The 24,207-nt window shown below is 40.9% G+C and overlaps 1 protein-coding gene across 1 annotated transcript in view; it reads right to left on the bottom strand.

Annotated features, from left to right (window-relative positions):
• The window catches only part of LOC126203526 (T-box transcription factor TBX18-like), a 457,263-nt gene extending 441,715 nt beyond the window's left edge, over positions 1-15,548 (bottom strand). Inside the window, exon 1 of the mRNA XM_049937851.1 lies at positions 15,215-15,548. Coding sequence (XP_049793808.1) covers positions 15,215-15,302 — 88 coding nt within the window. The 5' untranslated portion in view covers positions 15,303-15,548. The remainder of the gene's footprint in view (positions 1-15,214) is intronic.
• Positions 15,549-24,207: the final 8,659 nt, after the last annotated feature.

The following is a 24,207-nucleotide window of genomic DNA, read 5'->3' as shown; positions in this document are numbered from 1 at the left end:
CACACGACAAAAGTTTTTGATGTTGACGCGGGGTGAACATGTTACCTTAAGAATACCTCTCATTTCCATCTACTCCAAACCAGAACTCGGTCAAAGTTTTCTAACAGGAGGTGATTTTGGTTAAATATGACGCGTAATGGTTCGCTCCAGCGTGCGGTTTCGTGACGAGGAACAGTTTTGTGTATACTGTGTGTCTGCTAACTGTGAATTACGGAAGGCAGTCTTTTAAAAGCGACAAATGAAGGAAAGAAACTCGACAAGCAGTAAACGTATTTCCGAGCCACTTCTGACACTATGTATCACTGCTGACGCAATTAACATCTTGCTGAACTTTCTCGGTACCTCTGTCGAATACAAATATAGTATTTTTTGGAGGGGGAAGGGGAGGTGCGCTATATTATATGGAACCTGGATTTTGAATGACGCGGCACATGTGAGTACCAGAAGTAGCAAAACACAGAATAGATCCAAACACTGCTATGGCGGTAGCTACATCTACACCCAAACTCCGCAAGCCACCTTTCGGTATGTGGCGGAAGACAGTTATCCTTCCGCTGTTTTCCCCTTTCCTGTTGCATTCACGAATGGCGCGTGAAAACACGAAGGCGCGTGAAAACATTCATTACGGCAAAGATCCGTAAGGCCTCTGATTTCTCTAGTGTTTTTCGTCGTGATCATTTCGCGAGAAGTACAGGGTGACAGTTATTGAACTACATGAAAAAAACGTAAATTAGTTTCAAACTACGCCGTGGACACACTTTATTCAACATGTAAACGTCACTACAGATATTTGAATTTAGGTTATGACATGTTCGATGTGCGTGCAATCATTGGCGATGATGTGGCGCAGACGAATAGCGAAAATCTGCATGACCCGCTGAAGTGTCGGAACATCGATGCTGCCGATGACCTTCTGAATGGCTTTTTACAGCTCACCAATGGCTTTTGGGTCATTACTGTGCACCTTGTCTTTAATATAGACCCACAAAAAGGAATCGCATGTGATCATATCCGGAGAATACGGCGGCCAATCGAGGCCCATGCCAGTGTCATCTGGGTACCCCAGAGCCAGAATGCGGTCCCCAAAGTGCTCCTCCAGGACACAAACACTCTCGTGCTTCGATGGGGTCGAGCTCCGTCTTACATAAACCACATCTTCTCGAAACCAGGGTCACTTTGGCTAATGGGGATGAAATCATCCGCCCAAACCTTCACGTACCTTCCGGTAGTCACCGTGCCATCAAGGAGCATCGCAGCGATTACATCTACATCTACATCCATAATCTGCAAGCCACCTGACGGTGTGTGGCGGAGGGTACCTTGAGTACCTCTATCGGTTCTCCCTTCTATTCCAGTCTCGTATTGTTCGTGCAAAGAAGGATTGTCGGTATGCCTCTGTGTGGGCTCTAATCTCTCTGATTTTATCCTCGTGGTCTCTTCGCGAGATATATGTAGGAGGGAGCAATAGACTGCTTGACTGCTCGGAGAAGGTATGTTCTCGAAACTTCAACAAAAGCCCGTACCGAGCTACTGAGCGTCTCACCTGCAGTGTCTTCCACTGAAGTTTATCTATCATCTCCGTAACGATTTCGCGATTAATAAATGATCCTGTAACGAAGCACGCTGCTCTCCATTGGATCTTCTCTATCTCTTCTATCAACCCTATCTTGTACGGATCCCACACTGGTGAGCAATATCCAAGAAGTGGGCGAACAAGTGTACTGTAGCCTATATCCTTTGTTTTCGGATTGCATTTCCTTAGGATTCTTCCAATGAATTTCAGCCTGTCATCTGCTTTACCGACGATTAATTTTATATGTTCATTCCATTTTAAATCACTCCTAATGCCTACTTCCAGATAATTTATGGAATTAACTGCTTCCAGTTGCTGACCTGCTATATTGTAGCTAAATGATAAAGGTTCTTTCTTCCTATGTATTCGCAGCACATTACACTTGTCTACGTTGAGATTCAATTGCCATTCCCTGCACCATGCATCAATTCGTTGCAGATCCTCCTGCATTTCAGTACAATTTTCCACTGTTACAACCTCTCGATATACTACATCATCATCCGCAAATAGCAACGGTCCTACGACACTCCCCTGCGGCACACCTGAAATCACTCTTACTTCGGAAGACTTCTCTCCATTGAGAATGACATGCTGTGATCTGTTATCTAGGAACTCTTCAATCCAATCACACAATTGGTCTGGTAGTCCGTATGCTCTTACTTTGTTCATTAAACGACTGACTGGACATTGTACACCACACCGTCGAGCGTGAAGAGATTTCTCGATCGCGGAATGCGGATTCCCAGCCCCCCAAATGCGCCAATTTTGCCTATTGATGAACCCATTTGGAAATTTGTTGTAAGTAGGTTACTATGGGACTAAACTGCTGAGGTCATCGGTTCCTAAGCTTACACACTACTTATTGTAACTTACCCGGCGGCCAACAGTGCAGTTTGAACGTCCTAACGCAAACCGTTCAGAAGCTACGACGATTTTACTTCATATAGCTCAGTAATTCATGGACAATGACAGAAAGGGACTGGAGCAGACTGCAAGCAGGGGAAAAACAAGAATGGACAGAGTAAGGAATGTAGAGATTAGAAAGGACCTCAAACAAGAAAGTATGAGAGAAGAAATTGAAAGAAAGAGATTAAGATGGTATGGGCATGTTAAGAGGATGCATGGGCAGAGACTCCCCAGAATTATGGAAGAACTAAAGATGGATGGGAAAAGACCTAGAGGGCGCCCAAGAACACGGTGGAAAATGGGAGTGAGAATATATGTGGAAAGGAGAGGTGTGACCTGGCAGCAAGTGGAGGAAGAAAAGTGGTGGGAGGACCGAGCCAAATGGAGAGGACTCATCAGCACCCAGACCCGGCAGTAGCTGGAGCGGGATTCGGATATAGATAGATAGCTCAGTAATTGTCACCCCGTATGTTGGTGAAAGTAATAAATTGTTATCGAAATTTCGAAGCAAACCTCTACGTGATGCAGAACGCCTCTCTTGTAGCGCCTGCCATTGGAGCCAGTTCAGCACCTCTGTTTCGCACCAAAGACTCCGCGACGAAACGCGCCGCTCTCTGCCGCATGTTCTCGCCTATTCGCCCGCAGTACGCTGTATTTATTTACGTTCAGAGGCAGCTGCCAGTCCTCTACAGGTCGTCCCCCATTCTGCCGCCTTGGTATGGAATTGCAACCCTGTTATAGACACCAGCATCGTCCGCCAAAAGCCTCGTTGGGTTACCAAGTTATTCACTACATCATTTATGTATATTTTAAACAGTAACGGTCCTACAACGTTCCTCTGGTATACGAAATTACCTTTACAAAAAAAATGGTTCAAATGGCTCTGAGCACTATGGGACTCAACTGCTGAGGTCATTAGTCCCCTAGAACTTAGAACTAGTTAAACCTAACTAACCTAAGGACATCACAAACATCCATGCCCGAGGCAGGATTCGAACCTGCGACCGTAGCGGTCTTGCGGTTCCAGACTGCAGCGCCTTTAACCGCACGGCCACTTCGGCCGGCTTTACCTTTACACCCATAGGTTTCACTTCTTTAAGAACAACGTGTTGAGTTCTAGCTGCAAGGAAGTCTCGAATGAAGCGATAACTTTGTTCCGATACTCGGTAAGTTCGTGTTTCGTTCAGTGGCCGACAGTGCGAAACTGAAAATAATCCGTTGCGGAAATCAGGGGACACGGCATCAGCCAGGGCGTCTTTTTCTATGGCGCCTCGTGTTTCACGGGCGGTGTGTCCCATGTAAGTCTGTCGGCACCTTTGCTGTTGCTGTTGCGGAAAATATTAATAGTAACCTCAAACTTTTTGGAGATGATGCAGTTATCTGTAATGAAGTACTGTGTGAAAGAAGCTGTATAAATATTCAGTCAAACCTTGACAAGATTTCAAAGTGGTTCAAAGATTGGTAACTTGCTTTAAATGTTCAGAAATGTAAAAATAAATGTTTCACAATACGAATTACGTAGTATCGTACGACTATAATATCAGTGAGTCATAGTTGGAATCGGTCAACTCGTACAAATACCTTGGTGTAACACTTTGTAGGTATATGAAGTGGAATGATCACATCAGCTCAGCCGTGGGTAAAGCAGGTGGTAAACTTAGGTTTGTTGGTAGAATATTCGGGAAATGCAATCAGTTTGTAAACATCATTTCTTACAAATCACTCTTGCGACCCTCCATAGAATATTACTGAGCTTTGTCGGAACTGTACAAAATAAAACTAACACGGAATACTGAAACTGTATAGAAACGGCCAGCACGAATTGTCACAGGTTTGTTTGATCCGTGGGACACAGATGCTGAAGAAACTGAACTGACTGAGTCTTTAAGATAGACGCAAACTTTCCCGAGTAAACCCGCTAACACAGTTTAGAGAACCGGCTTTAAATGATAATTGGTAATATCCCACAACACCATTCGTATCGCTCACATAGGGATCTTGAGGACGAGAGGCAATTGAACAATCATTCCTCCCGCGCTTCTCACCTGAATGGAACGGGAGAAGACCCTAGTAACTGCTCAACGGGACGTATCCTCTGCGATCACTTTACAGTAGTTTGCAAGGTATTCATCTAGATACAGAACGAGATGTGTTTCGGCAAGATCCCTGTTTACGGAATCCATTTTGGCGGCGGGAGACACGATATTACTCTGTAACGCTGTTGCAAAGCTACAATTTCGTCCTGAAACTAGGCCCTGGGCATTCTACGCCATTCTCTGTCCCGGAGAAGCTAGTCCAGCAAAGCAGGCCATCCACTGTGCGGTTTGCAAAGCAGGAGGAAACTACGATTTGGTGGGCTGTTTGGCGCCATACCAGCCCTTGCTAAGGTCTCGCTATATCATACAGAGTAAGTAGCGTTATGAATGTTGCTGACAGCAACTATTCTTCTTCTCATCTTCTTCTTCTTCTTCTTCTTCTCTTCAGAGGAATTTTGGACCATACGACCCATTCCGCCTCCCAACATTCTCATCTGTCTCTAGGACTTCCAATTCTCCTTCGAGCCACTGCTTGCAGTTGTAATTTATTTTTAGCATTCTGCTACTTCCCAACCTATTTAAATGATGTCCTCTTTCCTTCTACTATTTTTCATTTTATCACTCGTATTGCTTGTTTAAGCTGTATTGCTTCTTGTTTCATGTTGTAATGTAAGCGTACCTACTCTTTCATTTACGTAAGGAGTTACATCTCTGCTCTCCCTATACGATTTCGTCCTTTTTGGACATTACCGTCGTTTCATTCCTATAAAGAAGTTCTGGTATAGCTGCAACTTTATGAAATCTGAGTTGTGTTTCTATTCTTGTTTTCATTCCAGAGTGTGTTTAATTGTTCCGCGCGTAGCTTCGGATCTGTTTAGTTTCATCTGTTTATAGTTTCATAGTTATAACTGGCATCGAAGCCTAAATAGGTAAAATAAAAAAATTCTCTCAGGTTTCGTCAGCGTGACTGTTTAATGGTGTGCTACTGGGTGGTCAGCCAAGTTGTTGATTCCATTCTAAGCCAAAATTTCGACGACTGATCTAGTCATCTGCTTGAGGCGCAACACCTGGAGAAGAAACACTGTGCATAAAATGGAATCCGTTGATCGCCCACAAGCACTGCATTAATAAGAAACTAGTTTCATTGGCTTATTATGAAGAGCTAGTCTTCATCTGTATGCGCATTTTCCAATAAATGCCATTACTTTACTTTTACTTTTCCCGGTTAGAAAATTGTGGTCAGAGCAGATCTCATGCTGTTTACGAATAGAGATCAGCCTGCTTTCTGTGTCGTCTACAGCTAAAAGATCGTCAGCGAAGATAATGCCCTGTTGTCTGTTTTTTCTCCTATAGGTTTCAGCGGGGCGTCGCCTAGATACATCTTAAGAAGCTTAGGTGAAAGGCTGCATCTTTGTATGACACGTTCTCGTAAATATATTTTTTGGAGGTCAATCGCTATTTCGGTATGCTTTATCCTGTTTTAATATTGGCCATGATAGGTCTATATTTCGGATATCAGTTTTCTTGAAGGAGACGCCGTAGTTTTCTGTTCACTCGGTCGAAAGCCTTTTCGAAATCTATAAATACCACAAGAGTAGCTAGACTGAATTCTCTTCCCCTTTCAATTATTAGTTTAATAGTAAAAATATTATCAGTACTTGAATTTTGTTTCGCTGATAACCTTTATCCTATGGTTTTCTCTCCTACAGTATAATTTGCAGTCATTTTTTACCACAGTTCTACTTCCGTAACCTCTTTTCTCGTTTCCAACTCGCGACTGAGATGTTCTCGAACGGAGGTAGTTACATCGCAATTTACTATTTCTCTCTTTACTGGATTATGACTGAAAGTTAACCCCACCATGATAGCAACATCTTGCGTTTCCTTAAATTAAAAGTCATTTTCTGCTATCAAGCTACGAAATTAATATCTCTTGTAGCACGTTGTCTGTTAATAGGCCTAGATAGTGTCCAATAAACACAGCAATCTAAAGTTATATTAGTGTAGGCAATAATTCTATTAAGGAGCGCGTCTATAGCGTTTATGAAGTTATCGTCAAGTTTTTCTGCTACGAAATAACATTGCCATCGTTCCCACCACGACCCGGTCTATGTTGTGGAGGTTCACTTGTTCAGACTGCGCCGGCTGGCGGTTACTTGAGGCTACCCGGTGCCATAGCGAAAGTTTCCTACAGCCCTAAAGTAATATCAGCACTAGCAGCATTTAAGAAAAAAAGGAAAATGAACACCACACATCATAGTTTCATGTGCCACAGTATCTGTGCTTTTCTAGTTTTGCGTGCAAGCATCACAGTCAAGAGGAAAAGAATACTTTGAAACGCTAAACGACTTCATTTTTAACTAATAATGGTCGGGGTTCACAGTCGTGTAGAGTTTTTTAAAGGACATCATATTCGCCGTTGACTGTAGAAATTATATATTTCGCTATTCCAATTTCGGCGTTTGTAACATAAGATCTGAGCTTCACGTCTGATGTTACTGTATTTCTACACTGAAAAGACCTATTTTTTATGATGACATGTGTACATGACGGAGGATTTAAAGTCTGACATGTACTGAAGCAAAATCTTTTGCAATATCACTTTGCAATGACCCAAACGCCGAAATGTCATTTTGAAGTAAATAATTTCTAGAGTCAACGGCGAATATGATGTCCTTTAAAAAAGTTTTAATTTTTCTCATTCTGTTTCCATTTTTCAGGCGCACATTTAAAAGTAAGAAATAATTGATTCTCCTTCTGTCTAATGTGAGTTATCTCACGAAAATCCGTCTGATTGAAAACTCTTCGCAAATGCTACCCAGAAGTAGTGCGAATCATGTTAAGAAAACCGCTTTTTCTCCGTGCATGTTAGCAATGTAAAGATCTACACATATTCTCGCTCTGAGTCCGCTATTTTTTAACTGCAAGAAAAATATCTGAACAAGACAAAAATGAAAATTACTTGAGGATTAGAGAACATATATTTCTCGCACTCTGTCGACTTTACTGTAATTTTAGTGACTTTCAATTTCCGTAATATACAATAACAACCTTTACTGTACTCTAGATAATATCATTTTAATGGCGCAGTCTAGAGCAATTACCACTCCTCGGGAAAACAAATGTTCCTTAGTCGTTCATGGTTAATGTCGAATAAAAAAAACAAATGCGATATTTTACTCTCCAGGGATGATGAAAGTTAAATCCTTGGGGGCAAAAAATTAATGTGTGGTTTCATTTCTTAAAAAATATATGCATCATAAAGATGACAAAAAACAGGATTTTCTGGGATTAGCTAAGTGTACCAAAACCGCACTAAACAGTGGCAGTTAACAGACGGGTTAGTTTGCGAGATGCAAAAACTTGAAGACCTATGTTTCTCCAAACGAAGGAGTAAAAAAATAATGCGAATGATTACGTGTCACAGAGGGCAATGCTATTTAAAGATATTAGAAAATTAGATAATACATACAGCACGTCCAGATAATGTCTGTGGTTAGCAATAACGTGATGGCGCTGAAGCTCTTCCAGCTAGTCTGGAAAAAGTCTTCGTAAGTAATCGTCGATGACGTAACATTAGTGGAATGAATTTTTCCTCCTTGGGGAAATATTTCTATTGAAATGTTCGTATTAACAGCACAAAATTATTTTATGTCCTACCTGCTATCATTCTTATTTAATCTGTTGAACAGACGTAAAACATGACTTTAAACGTCACGCATATAAGTAAATTAAAACATGTTGCTTAAATTCACCGCAAGTGGCTGTGTGACTGTGTGGAGTAATGGGGTTAAGATACTATAGCTAGACACATGACTTCCATATGAAAGACTAACCCTTGAAAAGGGCCACGGATAAAAATAATTACTATTTGTTATTGCATGCAGTGAATTCTGTTTCTCAGTCCTTATAAAGCAGTTTACGAGTGTCAAACACCAGATGCATTACACATACTTTTACATTTTAAAAAATGGTGTTCAGAGCATCATAATAATCAGACTATTTTTAGAATTTCAAGAATCCGAATAAATGTTTACACTCTAGGTTTCCAGTTCAAAGTGTTCTCCGACAATGGAGCAGTACATTCGCAAGTAAACTTATCGACAAGTGTTTTCAGAGGACGCTAGTTTATATCAGCTTTAACTAGACACAATGCTGTTCTGTGGTGAAAAGTGATGACATGTGGATTTAGATGAGAAACTAACGGCTATTAAAGCGTTTATTTATAATGTAATTGCAAGGTAACGAGTTACCATACACACACAACTGAAATCAGGCAGTTCAAAATGAACAGCAGATTATGTTTAACTTCATAGCTCAGCAGAGCAGTTATTGTTTCAGTTGTGTTTTAATTGTTATATCGGCAGCGAAACACTAAATTATGTCGAGCATTGGCGACAAATACAAAAGGCTACTAGCGTCTCCACAAGTAACCAGCTGGATTTCTTCATATATGCATTCAGGCTGTGTCCGTACTTTTCAGTATGCTACAGTTCCACTTCCCAACCCAAAAGATAAAATTCAGCTTACAGATTTTTCTTGGGTATGGGGTTCCAAAGTCTGTGAACCTAGGCGTGTTTCGAACCGTAAGTCATTACAGACTGTTTTATCCATTTACTTTGGGACGACAAGTTTTAGAGACTTAAAATTACTCTAAGAATTAACAGAAATTAGCCAGAGATAAAGACTAAATTCTGTGAAACGTTTCGAACGCAAATAAAACGCTGCTATATTTTTATGGTCGAATACAGATGTATACCATAAAGTAACTGTGAGTGCGTAGCCCGATAGCATTTGTTTGGAATGGTCTCTACGCATATTTTAAAAAAGGGTCATTTTGTTCCAGTTCGGCAGCATTCAAATACATTTTTCTATGCTTTTATTCACATCGTGGATTTCGTTTGGTAACAAAACTTACAATATTTTCAATATATTACTATTATCACGTCATTCGCCCACGCACTGACGATGGTTTGGAAATATTCAAACATCTTTCAGTGAGGATTAAAAACATTACCGGAAACCAGTCCGAAACTGAATTATACAGGGGGATTCACGAAGATATGCAAATATTTTAACGTTATTCTACAAGTAAAAATAAAGAAAAAAGTTGATATAAACGTAGATCCCCAAATGTTTAGTTACGGAGTTAGGACTAATAAAAGAATTTGTCTGAAATTTAGCAACTTCGCTAATACGAAGCAATCGCAAAACTGTACGAGGTTGAAGTAAAGCATCATTTCCATTTATTTTGTTGTTATTGGTCTGGTGAATCTAGTAAAACATGTCTCCGACGTGTATCTGCAGTAGTTTTCCTAAACATCCAGAGAAGCAAGCAACAAAAAAAGCAAGGAGCAACAAAATCTGTTCATACACGTTCAGCTTAATGTATTGAACTTGGTGAAAATAGTTTTGAACATTTATTGTGAATGTATTGTGAAACTTTATGTGCACTGTACAACTTCCCCAACACTGAGCTTTGTTTTTTTCCGATTTAATATGAATTCACGTGTGCTATGATATTAATATAAGCAAATTATCTGACACATTCATACAGTTTCAGTTAACGTTATTGCTATCAGTTTTCCAAAATTAAATTCTCTGCAACTTCTGTTGAAAACTTTGTGCAATTGTCTGAAATTTAAAAAACAAACTGAGCCAAGTAGTAAATACATTAAAAATTTTACGAAATTACGTCTTTGCTCCACAGGATGTTCCGGAAAAGTACTGCAGATACACGCCTGGTACATGTTTTATTAGATTCAACAGACTAATAACAACAAAATAAATGAAAATCGTGCTTTACTTAACCTCGTACAGTTCTTCGATGGCTTCATATTAGCGAAGTTGCTAAATTTCAGGCAAAATCTTTTATTAGGCGTAACTCCGTAAGTAAACATTTGCGGACGTATGTTTATATGAACATTTTTCTTTAGTTTTACCTGTAGAATAACATATTAAAATATTTGAATACGGTTATGAAAGATCAACACTAAAGAAAACGTAATCACATTGCTGCAATAAAATCTGTTAAACGATCACAGGTTGTAAAAATTTTATTCAATGTGTGTGAAGCATAATGGATCTCAACACAGCATAAATGTGCACCATTTTGCTACTTGTGCAAGAAATTCAAGTTCTCTCACCAAATGGTGAACCACTGCCACTTTCTGAAAAACACAGTGTAATATAGCGTGGAAGGCCACAAAATTCCACGCTTCCTCCTGTGTCATGAAATATTTTTTCTGGAAAACCGAAGCTAGGACAATATTTACTATCGAAAATAAGGAATAGAGTATAGTACATAGTTTCTGACGATAGGTTATACAGCGACAGCTTGAAAGGATCTTGAAACTGCTCCACATAAATTCTTTACATACCAGTCCAGTTAGTAAAGACCTGTTTTACACAGGATTTAATAGTAATTCGCATATGGTCTGGCAGCCTTGACAATGTCACGAACGGGAAATATTTTATTCCGATACAAAACATTTTTTACAATACATTCTTAATTCAAGAAATTGCATTTAAAATTTTAACGTTAATTAAAAGCATATCTTACTAAACATTTGCCTTGTAAATTAACTAAAAAATTGGATTGTTGGTTATCAAATTGTCTTTGGCATTCAGCGAAAAAGAGTAATTAATCTCCAACGATACTATGGACAGTATTAAATGTCATCCATCATCTGCAGTCAGACAATGCAATTACGAGCGGCAGCTGACTACTAACAGGTGTCCGGGAAATAAGGACGAATTTGAATTTTGAGCCATGTTGTCATATGATGGTTGGCAGCCGTCGTTTTTTCATATTTGTTATCTGCGATCCTTCCCATTGGTAGCCTGATAGCTTTTGAGTGTTGAGTATTGTTGTTTGATGTTTATTTTCGCGATGGAGCAAATGACAACCGAGCAATGTACGAAGGCATAAAAAGTTATTACAAAAACAGTGAAAGTCCCACGGTAACCGTTCGTGAAATGCGTGTGACACTCGGACGAAATGCTGATCCAACCGGATCATGAGTTCGGAAGTTGGTTCGGAAGTTTGAGACCAAGGGTTCTGTTTCAAACTTTGAAAAAAACAGGGCGACGGCGTTCCGTTCGAAGAGAAGAAAACATTGTTGTCGTGCGTGACAACGTGACCATAAGCCCCAGAAAATCGGTTCGCCGACGAGTTCAACAAGTGAATTTATCACCTGCATAAAATCCTTTCAAAATATCTGAAAATGCGTACTGTGTGGTTTGGGTTCTGGGTACGAGAAGTGATCGGCTCACACACAAATGATGAGGGAGCTGCCGTCACTGCGAACGGCGATCGTTGCCGAAACATGCTTTCTGTCTTTTTCTTCTTATTGGTGAAAATGACGATTTTTTTTGTTTAAACAAGATGGTGCGACGTGTCATACATCCCGTAAAACGATTGCTCTGCTGAATAAAAAGTTACCTCCAAAAAATTGTCTCTTCGCGTGCCAACCAGGAATGGCCTCCCACACCATGCAATCTTACCCCTCGTGACTTTTTTTGTCGAGATTTGTGAAATCAGAAGTGTACGACAACAAACCACGAACAATACACCAACTGAAAGATGAAATTAAAACGGTTGTTAATGGTTTCCGTCAGATGTTTGTGAACGTGTTAACGAGAACTTCATTGATTGCATTGCTCGTTGCCGCGCGGCGTTGTGAGATCACATGGAGGATACAATTTTTCATACATAAATGGGAGAAGTTACTTAATACATCTGTAAAAACATCGTTACATTTCAATAAATTTTGTATGTACTGTAGCACTTCAATATTCGTCCCTACTTCCCGGATACCCTACACAATTCGAAAAGCAGCAGCTTTTCTGAAAATAGCCTCTGATCAGTTAATTACATGAGAGTGTAATTTGCCAGCATTTTAAGTGTAACTTGGAAAGGCTCTGGCAAGCGCTTTTCACAGCTATTATTAGCTATTATTTTTCAGCAACCGTAGTATATATTCCAGAATAACAACGTGCATGTACATAGAGATGATTCTTTTACTGTTGATTATCAATCTGTCTATCTGTGTTTACAATAATCGCACTCGCTATGTACGCTTTGGACATATTATGGCATTATGCACCTGTGAAGAAGACACTGACTTTTGATAAACCAACACTACGGTTTTGATAATGACAAATTAGTCTGGCGAAAGCACTAAAGCGAAATAAAAATAGCCGTCCAATTGATGATTGAAATTTATTCTGAAATTCTATTCTTACGTGAGATTACCGAGTGTCTTTCAACATCCCCCAAGTGCTCGCCTTCGTAGGGGTCCACAGCATGCGATGCGTGAGAGAAAGAATTATACGTATTCCGTGTAAGTGAGAAATTGTCCAAGAGTTACGCCGATGTTATCACACTGCCTACCGGCTACGAATAAATTCGTACAGCTAAGCGACAACTCACAGTGGTTCCAAGAATAAGCATTCCAACAGAAACACACACCGTAATTGTAAACTGTTATATTACTCATTCACTGTCAGTGTCCTATTCCCCATCTCGTCGATTAGTAGCGCTCTACAACTGCGTAATAATCCCACGACTTTCACTATATTCTTGCTAAATAGATATTCATTTAATGATATATTATCCTAAGTTTGAAAGGTACCTAGACGCCGCTGTTCCACAGAATACAAGCAGATTTATATAGTATCATCACAACCCAAAAGTGGTCTACACAGTCATTTTTTATGCTTTTTACGTTTAATCAGACACCACTGAGTTCATCTAATCCTAACTAACCGTAAATATCTGTCTATATTAACGGTCTACAAAAGTGGATAGCACTGAAGCCATATTGGTGGAGGGTCGCCTTTGCAAAATACAGTTATCTGAGTTTGTTTCGTGTCTCAAACACTTCTTCCTAGCCACAACAAGAATGAAGGTGATGAAATTATAGTGCCTCAATATGATACGGTATCTATTAATGAAGGATCATGGATCAAACAGCGTCCACAGAGGATAAAACACTGCAGAGAAGCATTTTTGGGACAAAAAATAAATAAATGAATAAGTAAATAAAAGAAGAGATGAAATACTTGTTCTGCTGATTAGTCTGCATTTGAGTTCATCCACAACGGATAAGATATCATCATAAACAGCTAATTGTGTTGTATAAGTATGACTTATATCAACACATTTTTATCCCTCCAGCAAGGAGTTTGAACACGGTTTAAATAAGTCCATAATTTCATTCATTTCTACACTTAATTTCGGAAAGCTACCATCGACGGTCGGACATAAAACGTAAACTGATATTGTCATTTTTATGTTTTCTGTCGTTCCTGAGGTACTTCTATTTTACTATTACTGTTATCTACTTGGAGATGCTATCCGTATCCGTAACTAGATAAAAGGTTGTTCGTTTTTAAGCCATTCGTGTTTCGCTTGTTTTTATTTACTTACGTGCAGTGACCTGTAATAAACTTTTATTTTATGCATATAATACAGTAAATGTTGTCTCAGATATTTACGATATTATAGTCTTTTTTCCTTATTCTCGCATTTTTTGTTAACAAATATGTTTCTGCGGCGTGTGCAAGGAAATCATTCATCGTAACATCTCGGTAATGCTTCTGTTTTTCTCTTATCAATCTCTGAATAACGTTTGTGTCAAATTCTAGGCTTTGGCAATTATTGTTATAATTACTGAACCAAAAAATCTCCAGCCATTGGTACTTTTATGCTTCTGCCCTACGTTTAAGATCCATATAAAGATCTAGACCTAAACTTATCTGATATGTAAGGTGAAATTACTGTTTGGTTCTAGTTTCGATTTTTCGGAATCTTGCTTTAGAACAGAACAGTAATTAACATTACGAAACTTCCGCTACAAAATGTTATTTCTTACCGTACAGTAAGGATAACTTACAGCAAAAAACCTGTAATATAGTGTGTCTGAACATGTTTAGTGCAATTAATACATTGGTACAGCAAACCTCTAAGTTATTATAGGCCAATGAGGATGAATTCAAAATAAAAATAAGCGAAATGTGTATAGAGTAAAAGTTAATAACCTTTTATTTAGTTGCAGGGATATGCCACATTTTCAAGGAGTTATTATTATTATTATTAATTAAAATTACTATTATTATTATTACTATTGGGTGTCTTCACGTTTTCCCGGCGCAATGACTGCTCCGTTACATTTCGGCCTTGCAGCGGCATAAATTCTGTTTCTTCTTCTAATGTACCTGCGGTATACCGCAGTCATCTTCAGAGTGGGCCGGAAGACAGTCTTCTTTCTCACTTTAAAGATGGTTGTACGAAGCACGGCGAATATATTACAAGAATAAACGGAATTTATGCACCTGTACGCCCGAAATATAACGAAGCAGTAATTATTATTATTACTATTATTATTATTATTATTTATTTTTTGACTGTTATTATCCGTTCCCGTATGCTGTTCATATGTTGTTTAATTCGATATTCCATAGTATTTGACGCAAGATTTTCTGTTATTGCAAGACGCATTTCAGGATACTCAAAATATAGTACATACTGCAGACTAACACATATGAGTAAATGTAATAACTCGAATCGTATTGAGCCTGACGAAGTAATAATTTCTTTGCTGCCCTAAGCTATTCGAGCTACTCATGTTTTGCTTCTTCCAAATGACGATATTTGGGCGGAACGAAGTGAATATGCAGCCTGTGTGGGACTGACCTGCGGTCCTCTTGTCGCCGATGAGTGCCTCGACGGAGAAGGCCCTGGCGCGGCTGCTCAGCTCGCTGGCGTCCCTCTTGAGCGTCATCGCCCGCGCCGCCTCATCCGCCGCCGGGTGCCGGCCGGGCGCCGAACCCTCGTCCCTCGGGTCGGACGGCTTCGCCACTACGTCTCCCAAACCCCCGACCGCTGGCGGAAAGCTACATCGGTACCCGACCCCTCCGCCGGAGAAACAGTGAGTCCCTTTGTTGCCGCAGCTATCAGTCTCGGAGGTCGGGCCAAAGAGATGACACACCGACTGTCAGATTCCAGCAGCGGCAGCGATGACGGACGCGGGTTGTTCCAGAGAGCAGCCTTGTAATGCAGGATCTCTGCTCCCGAAGTGACAGATAAGGGCCGACGGAGCGGGAAGGGGTGCGCCGCGCGCTATTGGTCCGGCGGCCGCCCCCCACCACCCTCTGGCCCCGCCCATCGGGCGGCGCCCCATTGGCCCGACGTTTAACGCTTCGTTTGGCAAGCGCCGCTGCTGGCTGTGGGCGTGTTTTGGCGCCGCGAGGGGCGACAGCCGCCTAAGTGACACAGATGTTATCTCTGCCTGGCACCCTCATTGTCTGTTTCCCCTCCACCCCCGCCCCGTACCACGCCTCACCCGCGGCTAACCGACAAAATTAACTTTCTTGTCGAAACGGTTTACAGCGCTGTCAGTTCATTTAACTTGTAGTACTCGAATTAACGTTGATGTTTTCCTTTTCGTTTTTCTGTGCGCCATAATTAAGGAAATAAACGTTGCAGTTAGAACACGAGCCACCATAACTCGCAGCCGAGACGGAAACCGTTCCCGATAGTAGCGCAGCTAGGATTTATTCTAGAGAAGCTCGCAGCAATCGGTTGCAAGAGGTTATTTTATTATGTTTATAAAAGAAGATACTGTCGATATCTTATGTAAGAGCGAGTTACTAGTGTACTATCGCAGGATTCGAACGATGGATTTTATTTTATTTTTATTTATTTATTTATTTTTCTTTAGTTCCTCAATACTCGAATTATGGATGAAAACATTTCTGTTTTGTTCCGTATACAGAAGTATGCGTCCAGCCGCGTTTGCTGCATAGGTTCAGGTTCCATTTCTCCGAATTTTAGTTTACATTTCGGCAGTATCGTAAGCAGTTTGATCCATACGGATAGCCGCGTGCGTTACTGCGCAGCTTCCATGATTCAGGGAGCCATGCCGGCCGCAGTTGAAATCCATTCGGCGGATTAACAACGAGGGCCAGTGTGCTGAGCAGCCTGGATGTGGTTTTTAGGCGGTTTCTCACATCCGGCTAGGTGAATACCGGGCTGATACGTAGCATAAATTACACTTCGAATACCGTTCTCACTCTTTCACATGGGAATGTGTCAAAAACAGCATTACAGTTTCCGTCCGATATTTTCATGGTTAGTGGGTAGCCCTGCATACGCATGTGCAACACAGGTATTAATAAAATGATTGCAACTTCATGATAAAAACAGATAGCATGGGGCTACAAAACAAATAATTGAAGAGGGGACAAAGAAAATGACACCTGGTGTGGCTGAAATGAAATGAAAAACATGTAAGTAATCGTAATCTTAAGATGACGACCGGTTATATGTACAGTATTTAATAACTGATTTCGGTTGTTAACGCTCAGGCACAATGTTACAAGTCTGAAAATTTCTTTTCTTCTATATCCACATATGTATACTGTGCAAAGAACTATAGCTCGTCCACTGCCGAGTTAGAGGGTGCCAGAGGGGAAATGTTCCATTGTTTGTCTTCCAGGGCTGAAAACTGACGGGTGTGAGCGACTGGTACCGATCAGCTACCGTGGCATAAATTGTGACAGAGAAGTAACGTGGATTCGTGAAAGCCCATCATAGAGACTGTCATTTCCAAATGAGGTACAGATTTGTAGCAAGGAATATGAAATTAAACTGAGACTGTTTTAAAAATCTGGCAATGAGCAGAAGAAAAATTACAATCAAAACATTTAGCAAACATTTGCGACCGTGTCTGATGTTAGATAATGCGTTGAAGTATGAGTACGGTTATTGTTATTAATCAGTTAATCATCCGCTCACACAAAGAACAGGACAATAGTTCGTCAGGAAATTACAGAGTCACAACTTTGGTGTCAGCTGAGGGTGGCAGAAATCTCAAACACAGAACTTTCGACACGAAGTGTTCCGAAAAGTGGCCTTTACTAAAGCTAGTGTATTGGGGGCGCATAACGTACTTATTTCTGTAGCTTTCCAAACAATAATAAGATCGGTACTTAAGCGACCCGGGAAGAAAAATGACAAGCCGAAAACTCGTAAGTTTTAGTTTGTCACTGAAAAGTACGTGTGAAATGCTCCAACTTTCACGAAAAATATAAAGGAATTTACTGCCAAAAATACTTACTTGAAATTTGAAGGAAAGTATATTACTTCAATATACGTTTTATAGTATTAATTCTTTATAAGACAAGTCTTCTCAAGAACTGCTTTTTTTTAACTGTGTCACTTCTCTTGCCGGGGTGTGCATTAGACTATTTGACCCGAGATGCGAACTCCACAATGTCCGTACTGGTTCTTGAACTGAAAAGATTGACGATCTCTGCTCTAGATTCTTCTTAAAAATTGGTCTCTCGAAATTATGTAACTAAAGTTTCGCAGAATAATTTTTGTCTGTCTTCAAGCGCATGCCAATTCAAGTTTTTCAACATTTCCGTGGCGCTCTGTGATGTGTCATACAAGCTTGTGATCATTCGTGCTGCTCTCTTTTGAGTACGTCCAGCATCAGCTGTTAATCCTGTTATATCTCACACCACTTCAGCAATATTCTGAGATGGGATGCAAATTGCAAATGTCATTTCTAATCAGTCTTCTTCGTAGATTCACGGTATTTTCCCAGTGTCCTGACAATGCACAGAAGTCAGCCCCCCCCCCCCCCTAAGCCGGCCGTGGTGGCCGAGCGGTTCTAGGCGCTTCAGCCTGGAACCGCGCTGCTGCTACGGTCGCCGGTTCGAATCCTGCCTCGCGCATGGATATGTGTGATGTCCTTAGGTTAGTTAGGTTTCAGTAGTTCTAAATAGGGGACTGATGACCTTACATGTTAAGTCCCATAGTTCTTAGAGATATTTGAACTAAATTACTATTTTCGTTCTAGTTGTCTTGTTTCAGTATAAACAAACTGTGTTGCTGTGATTCTGTTTCTCATCACCGTCAAGCACCAGTCGCCTCTGGTAATTAAAGTGACTAATTGACGGAAGTTTTCCACCTACCGGCAAGGTTTTCATAACTGACAGTTTTCATGTCGGGTAGGCTCAAAAATGGTTCAAATGGCTCTGAGCACTATGGGACTCAACTGCTGTTGTCATCAGTCCCCTAGAACTTAGAACTACTTAAACTTAACCAACCTAAGGACATCACACACACCCATGCCCGAGGCAGGATTCGAACCTGCGACCGTAGCAGCAGCGCGGCTCCGGACTGGAGCGCCTAGAACCGCACGGCCACCGCGGCCGGCGGGTAGGCCTATTACTATTTTATGTGCTTAGACGACCAATATAGTTTAGGTTTTAGTACCAGTAGCGTTATCTTTAAGAACAATCAATTTCTGAAAATTGTTATAAATATCTTTAATGCATTCTGCATGAGCCTCAAATCGTCATCTCCAAATCTTATGCAGTGAATGGAGGTACGAATCACCTAAGTCAGATATTTTTCCTTTGAAGATTTCCTGTGCTATGAATAAGGTATTAAACCAATGTCGTGAGGAAAACCGTAACGTCTTTTTCTGTTTCAGTTTTTGATTGTATCTCTTAATTTCTATCTTTACGCTTAGAATTTTGCTCTTGTCCTAGCTAAATGTTGTTTTTTCCAACCAAGGGCGAAAAATCTAAGTCCCTGGACTGCTACTTCTAAGCAACGCAATGACTTTCTTTTTGTTCAATTTGCAGTATCACAACCTGTCTCTGCCAAATTCATATTCAACTTTTTCTTAATTAGTAAACAATTCCGCCTGCAACATTTGTGTGTGTTTCACTGATCAGCACTGACGTATTTGTGACACAGTTCACAACTGTCGTATAGACGCTTAATGATTACGCTTGGTTGCATGTGGAGGTCGAGGTCGTCTATCGATACATGTTACTGTTGTTGCTACTCACATACGTTTTTTAATATAGTAGCGTCTGAGGAGGTATCTAGCAGCCTGTGTTCTTATTATGTTGATAACTAATTAATAATACACCTACAATGCAAACAGCTAAAGTGTTTACAGCTTGTATCCACTTGTACACAAGGTTGTACACACTTCATCAGTAGGTGGTCATTAAGTTGACTAAAAAACATGTGTAAAAGTCTGTAAGTTACAGCCTGCAGTTCGTCTACGATAACGAAATTGTTGGTAAAGTAAATAAACTCCTGATATGAATCCGCGGTCATTGTGAACTTTACGAATATTTCCGCCTAGAAAGCTTAACAGCTTTTTATATACCGCACATGTCGTGGAACTTGTTTCTGCTAATGTCATCATCGTACCGTATAATTAGGATTAAATGTGATATAAGAAATGAAAAGTATTATGTAGGTCTACTAAGTGCATATTACAATAGTAAAATCTCAGCCACCAAATTTACAGCTCCAATATGAAGTTCAGTCTCAAGTTAATACACAATAAATACCACTCCAAGATAGAAACCGATGGCAACTCGGCTACTACAGTCGCAAAGGAAGTTTATTATTGTCGTATCGTAGCTGCATACTGAAAGACTGCACTTGTACGAAATCATGTTTACACAGGTGCTAGTGCCGGCCAAGTGCAAACGATAATGAGGGATACGATGAGTTTATGTTTTTTGGTCACGTACATAGGAAATGACATGAACAGCATTTGAAACTGGTAACACTGTACTAAGTTAAATTACGAAACACGATTTTTAGTGTTTTTTTTCCCTTATGGTTCTTGTTTTGTTTGATTCTCGCCGGCACAAATTTCTCGGCTCTGTCAATGTCCTGAGGAAAAGTAACACCAGCAGACAGGCAGCTCTGAATTGCGATTGATAATCGAAGCAAGGCTTAAGAAAAGTAACAACATGTTCATAGGATTTGTTGACCCGGAAAAAGCACTCGACAATGTAAACTCATTCAATGTGTTCGAAATTCTAAGGAGAACAGGAATAAGTTATAGGGATAGATGAATAATACGCAATATGTACAAAAACATATAGAGGAACATTAACAATGGAAGACAGAGAACCACGTGCTCTGATTAAAAGGGTTGTAAGACGGGGATTGAGATTTTCACCCTTGCTGTTGAATCTGTACACCGAAGAAGCAATGACGTGATAAAAGAAACGTTCAACAGAAGGATTAAAACACAGGATGAAACGGTATCAATGGTAAGATCCACTGATGACGTTACTACATTCAGTGAAAGTAAAGAAGAATTACAGGACGTGTTGAATAAATTTACACTCAAATGAGTATAGAATATGGATCGAGAGTAAAGCGAAGAAAGACAAAAGTAATGAGGTGTAGCAGAAATGAAATTAGCAATAAACTTAACATCGAAAACCGAGCGCATGAAGTAGACGAAGTTAAGGAATTCTGCTGTCTTCGAAGCAAAGTAAATGACGGACAACGAAACAAGGAGGACATAAAAAGAAGATTAGTACAGGCAACAATGACATTTCCAACCAAAAGATGTCGACTGTTATTAAACATTGACCTTAATCTGAAGAAGAAATTTCTAAGAAGTAGGTCCTACGTTTGAAGCACATCATTGTATGGACGAGTTTGGGAGGTGGGAAACACGGAAAAGAAAAGAATCGAAGCGCTTTAGATGCTGAAAGTTAGGTACACTGATAAGGTAAGGAATGAGGAAGTTCTCCGCGGAATAGAGAAGAATATATGGAAAGATTGACAATAAGAAACAACAGGATGATAGGACGTGTGTCAAGATGCCAACAATCTGATAATATTCTAGGCAGGTTCTATTAGAGCAGCGGGCGTCCAAATCGTTTCTGCTAAATAGCCAACACTGACATTGTAGGGCGGTGTATCGGGCCGCCTACGTATCAATTTTCTTATTAATTAGCAACCTTCATGTATCAGTATGACTGACAAGCTGCAGCATAGGCGTTATAAGTTGGCCGCAGGCTCCCAAGTGCTGATCGTTAAAAGTCAACAACAATTAGAACTTTTCTTATCGGCTGTTCTCCGTCTCACATTGCTACCAACCTGTCACCTTTATCGACTCAAAGTTGTGAAGTATTGTTGCATTGTCTGCGTGAGCGAATGATAAACTGAATAACAACAGTAACTGTACTTACATTTAAATGCGTTATGGAATGAAAGATACACTACTGGCCATTAAAATTGCTACACCACGAAGATGACGTGCTACCGACGCGAAATTTAACCGACGGGAAGAAGATGCTGTGATATGTAAATGATTAGCTTTTCAGAGCATTCACACAAGGTTGGTGCCGGTGGCGACACCTACAACGTGTTGACAAGAGGAAGGTTTCCAACCGATTTCTCATATACAAACAGCAGTTGATGGGCGTTGCCTGGTGAAACGTTGTTATGATGCCTAGTGTAAGGAGGAGAAATGCGTACCATCACGTTTCCGACTTTGATAAAGGTCGGATTGTAGTCCATCGCGATTCCGGTTTATCGTATCGCGACATTGCTGCTCGCGTTCGTCGAGATCCAATGACTGTTAGCAGAATATGGAATCGGTGGGTTCAGGAGGGTAATACGGAACGCTGTGCTGGATGCCAACGGCCTCGTATCACTAGCAGTCGAGATGACAGGCATCTTACCCGAATGGCTGTAACGGATCGTGCAGCCACATCTCGATCTCTGAGTCAACAGATGGGGACGTTTGCAAGACAACAACCATCTGCACGAACAGTTCGACGCCGTTTGCAGCAGCATGGACTATCAGCTCGCACACCATGGCTGCGGTTACCCTTCACGCTGCATCACAGACAGGAGCGCCTGCGATGGTGCACTCAACGACGAACCTGGGTGCACGAATGGCAAAACGCCATTTTTTCGGATGAATCCAGGTTCTGTTTACAGTATCATGATGGTCGCATCCGTGTTTGGCGACATCGCGGTGAACGCTCATTGGAAGCGTGTATTCGTCATCGCCATACTGGCGTAACACCTGCCGTGATGGTATGGGGTGCCATTGGTTACACTTCTCGGTCACCTCTTGTTCGCATTGACGGCACTTTGAACAGTGGACGTTACATTGCAGATGTGTTACGACCCGTGGCTCTACCCTTCATTCGATCCTTGTGAAATCCTACATTTCAGCAGGATAATGCACGACCGCATGTTGCAGGTCTTGTACGGGCCTTTCTGGTTCCAGAAAATGTTCGACTGCTGCCCTGGCCAGCACATTCTCCAGATCTCTCACCAACTGAAAACCTTTAGTCAATGGTGACCGAGCAACTGGTTCGTCACAATTCGCCAGTCACTACTCTTGATGAACTGTGGTACCGTGTTGAAGCTGCATGGGCAGCTGTACCTGTACACGCCATCCAAGCTCTGTTTGATTCAATGCCCAGGCGTATCAAGCCCTGTATTACGGCCAGAGGTGGTTGTTCTGGGTACTGATTTCTCAGGATCTATGCACCCAAATTGCGTGAAAATGTAATACATGTCTGTTCTAATATAATACGTTTGTCCAATGAATACCCGTTTATTATCTACATTTCTTCTTGGTGTAGCAATTTTAATGGCCAGTAGTGTAGGATCAGAAATGATTTCAAAGTATTTTAAATGTCTGTTTTCTTTCCTGTACTCATTACGCTGTATTACAGTAGTCGTTAGCTTCATATGTCCCACATTTAAATACAACCGTCTCACGAACCGATTTTACTTCTGTGTTAAGATTTACACCATAGTAATTGATCGGCACGTATTGCGCGCACCCTTAAATTGTCAGCACTGGAAGACAAACAGTGAAACATTCCCCCCACCCCCCCCCCACCCCCCCCACCCCACCCTCACATCCGTTGACTCGGCAATGGACGAGCTACTCAACCCTCTGCCCCTGAGGTAAGTGGCCAACTGTACTTAGCTCTCGGTCGAACGTCAGTTAAACTTGAGCACATATTAAAACATTACGGTCTCTTATTATTTGGTACTAAGCTGGAAAACTATTCCCTTAATAACCTCTTAACTTTACTTGACGTTTTTGGATTCGTCTGTTGGTTGCTATATGGATATTATTATAAATTATGGGTGAGAACCGCGGGCCACGCGAGTACTTGATTCGGGCCGCAGTTTGACGACTACTGTACTAGATGGAGCTGTAGAGTAAAGACTCTAGGGACTACAGAGATTGGAATGCATACAACAAAAAATTTAGGACGTACGGTGAAAGAGTTGCTCTGAGATGAAAAAGGATAAAAACAAAATCTCTGTCTTCTGCTACAGTTTTTGCCCTCTGCGTCTCCCTCTAGAACCGTAGAAGTTACGCCCTGAATCATCCTGTCCCTACATTTAGTCGTAGTTATAGTATTACCTAAAAAGCAAAAAATTTAATAAGTGATCTAGGCAGTATTAATCTTAAGTAGCGACGTTACTTAAAGCATCTACATTTATATCAATATCGTACGGTGCACGTACCATTACTAGTCATTCCCTTTCCTGTTACATTCGCAAACGGAGCGAAGGAAAATTGACTTGTTTCTATGCATCCTTACGAGCCGTAATTTCTCTTATCTTGTCCTGTCGATACTTACATGAAATGTAAGCTGGCTCCAGTGGAATCGTTCTACAGCCAACTGCAATTTCCGGCACTCTAAATTTTCTCAACAGTGTTTCGCGAAAACAACGCTGTCTCCACTCCAGCGATTCGCATTTCAGAAGCATCTCCGTAATACTTGTGTACTGATCGAACGAGTCTAGCAGAACTCCTCCGAACTGCTTCGATGTCTTCCTCTGATCGGACCTGGTGTGGA

This window comes from Schistocerca nitens, chromosome 9 (genome assembly GCF_023898315.1).
Source record: "Schistocerca nitens isolate TAMUIC-IGC-003100 chromosome 9, iqSchNite1.1, whole genome shotgun sequence".
NCBI classification, from domain to species: domain Eukaryota; kingdom Metazoa; phylum Arthropoda; class Insecta; order Orthoptera; family Acrididae; genus Schistocerca; species Schistocerca nitens.
This window is presented reverse-complemented; position numbering and strand designations above follow the sequence as displayed.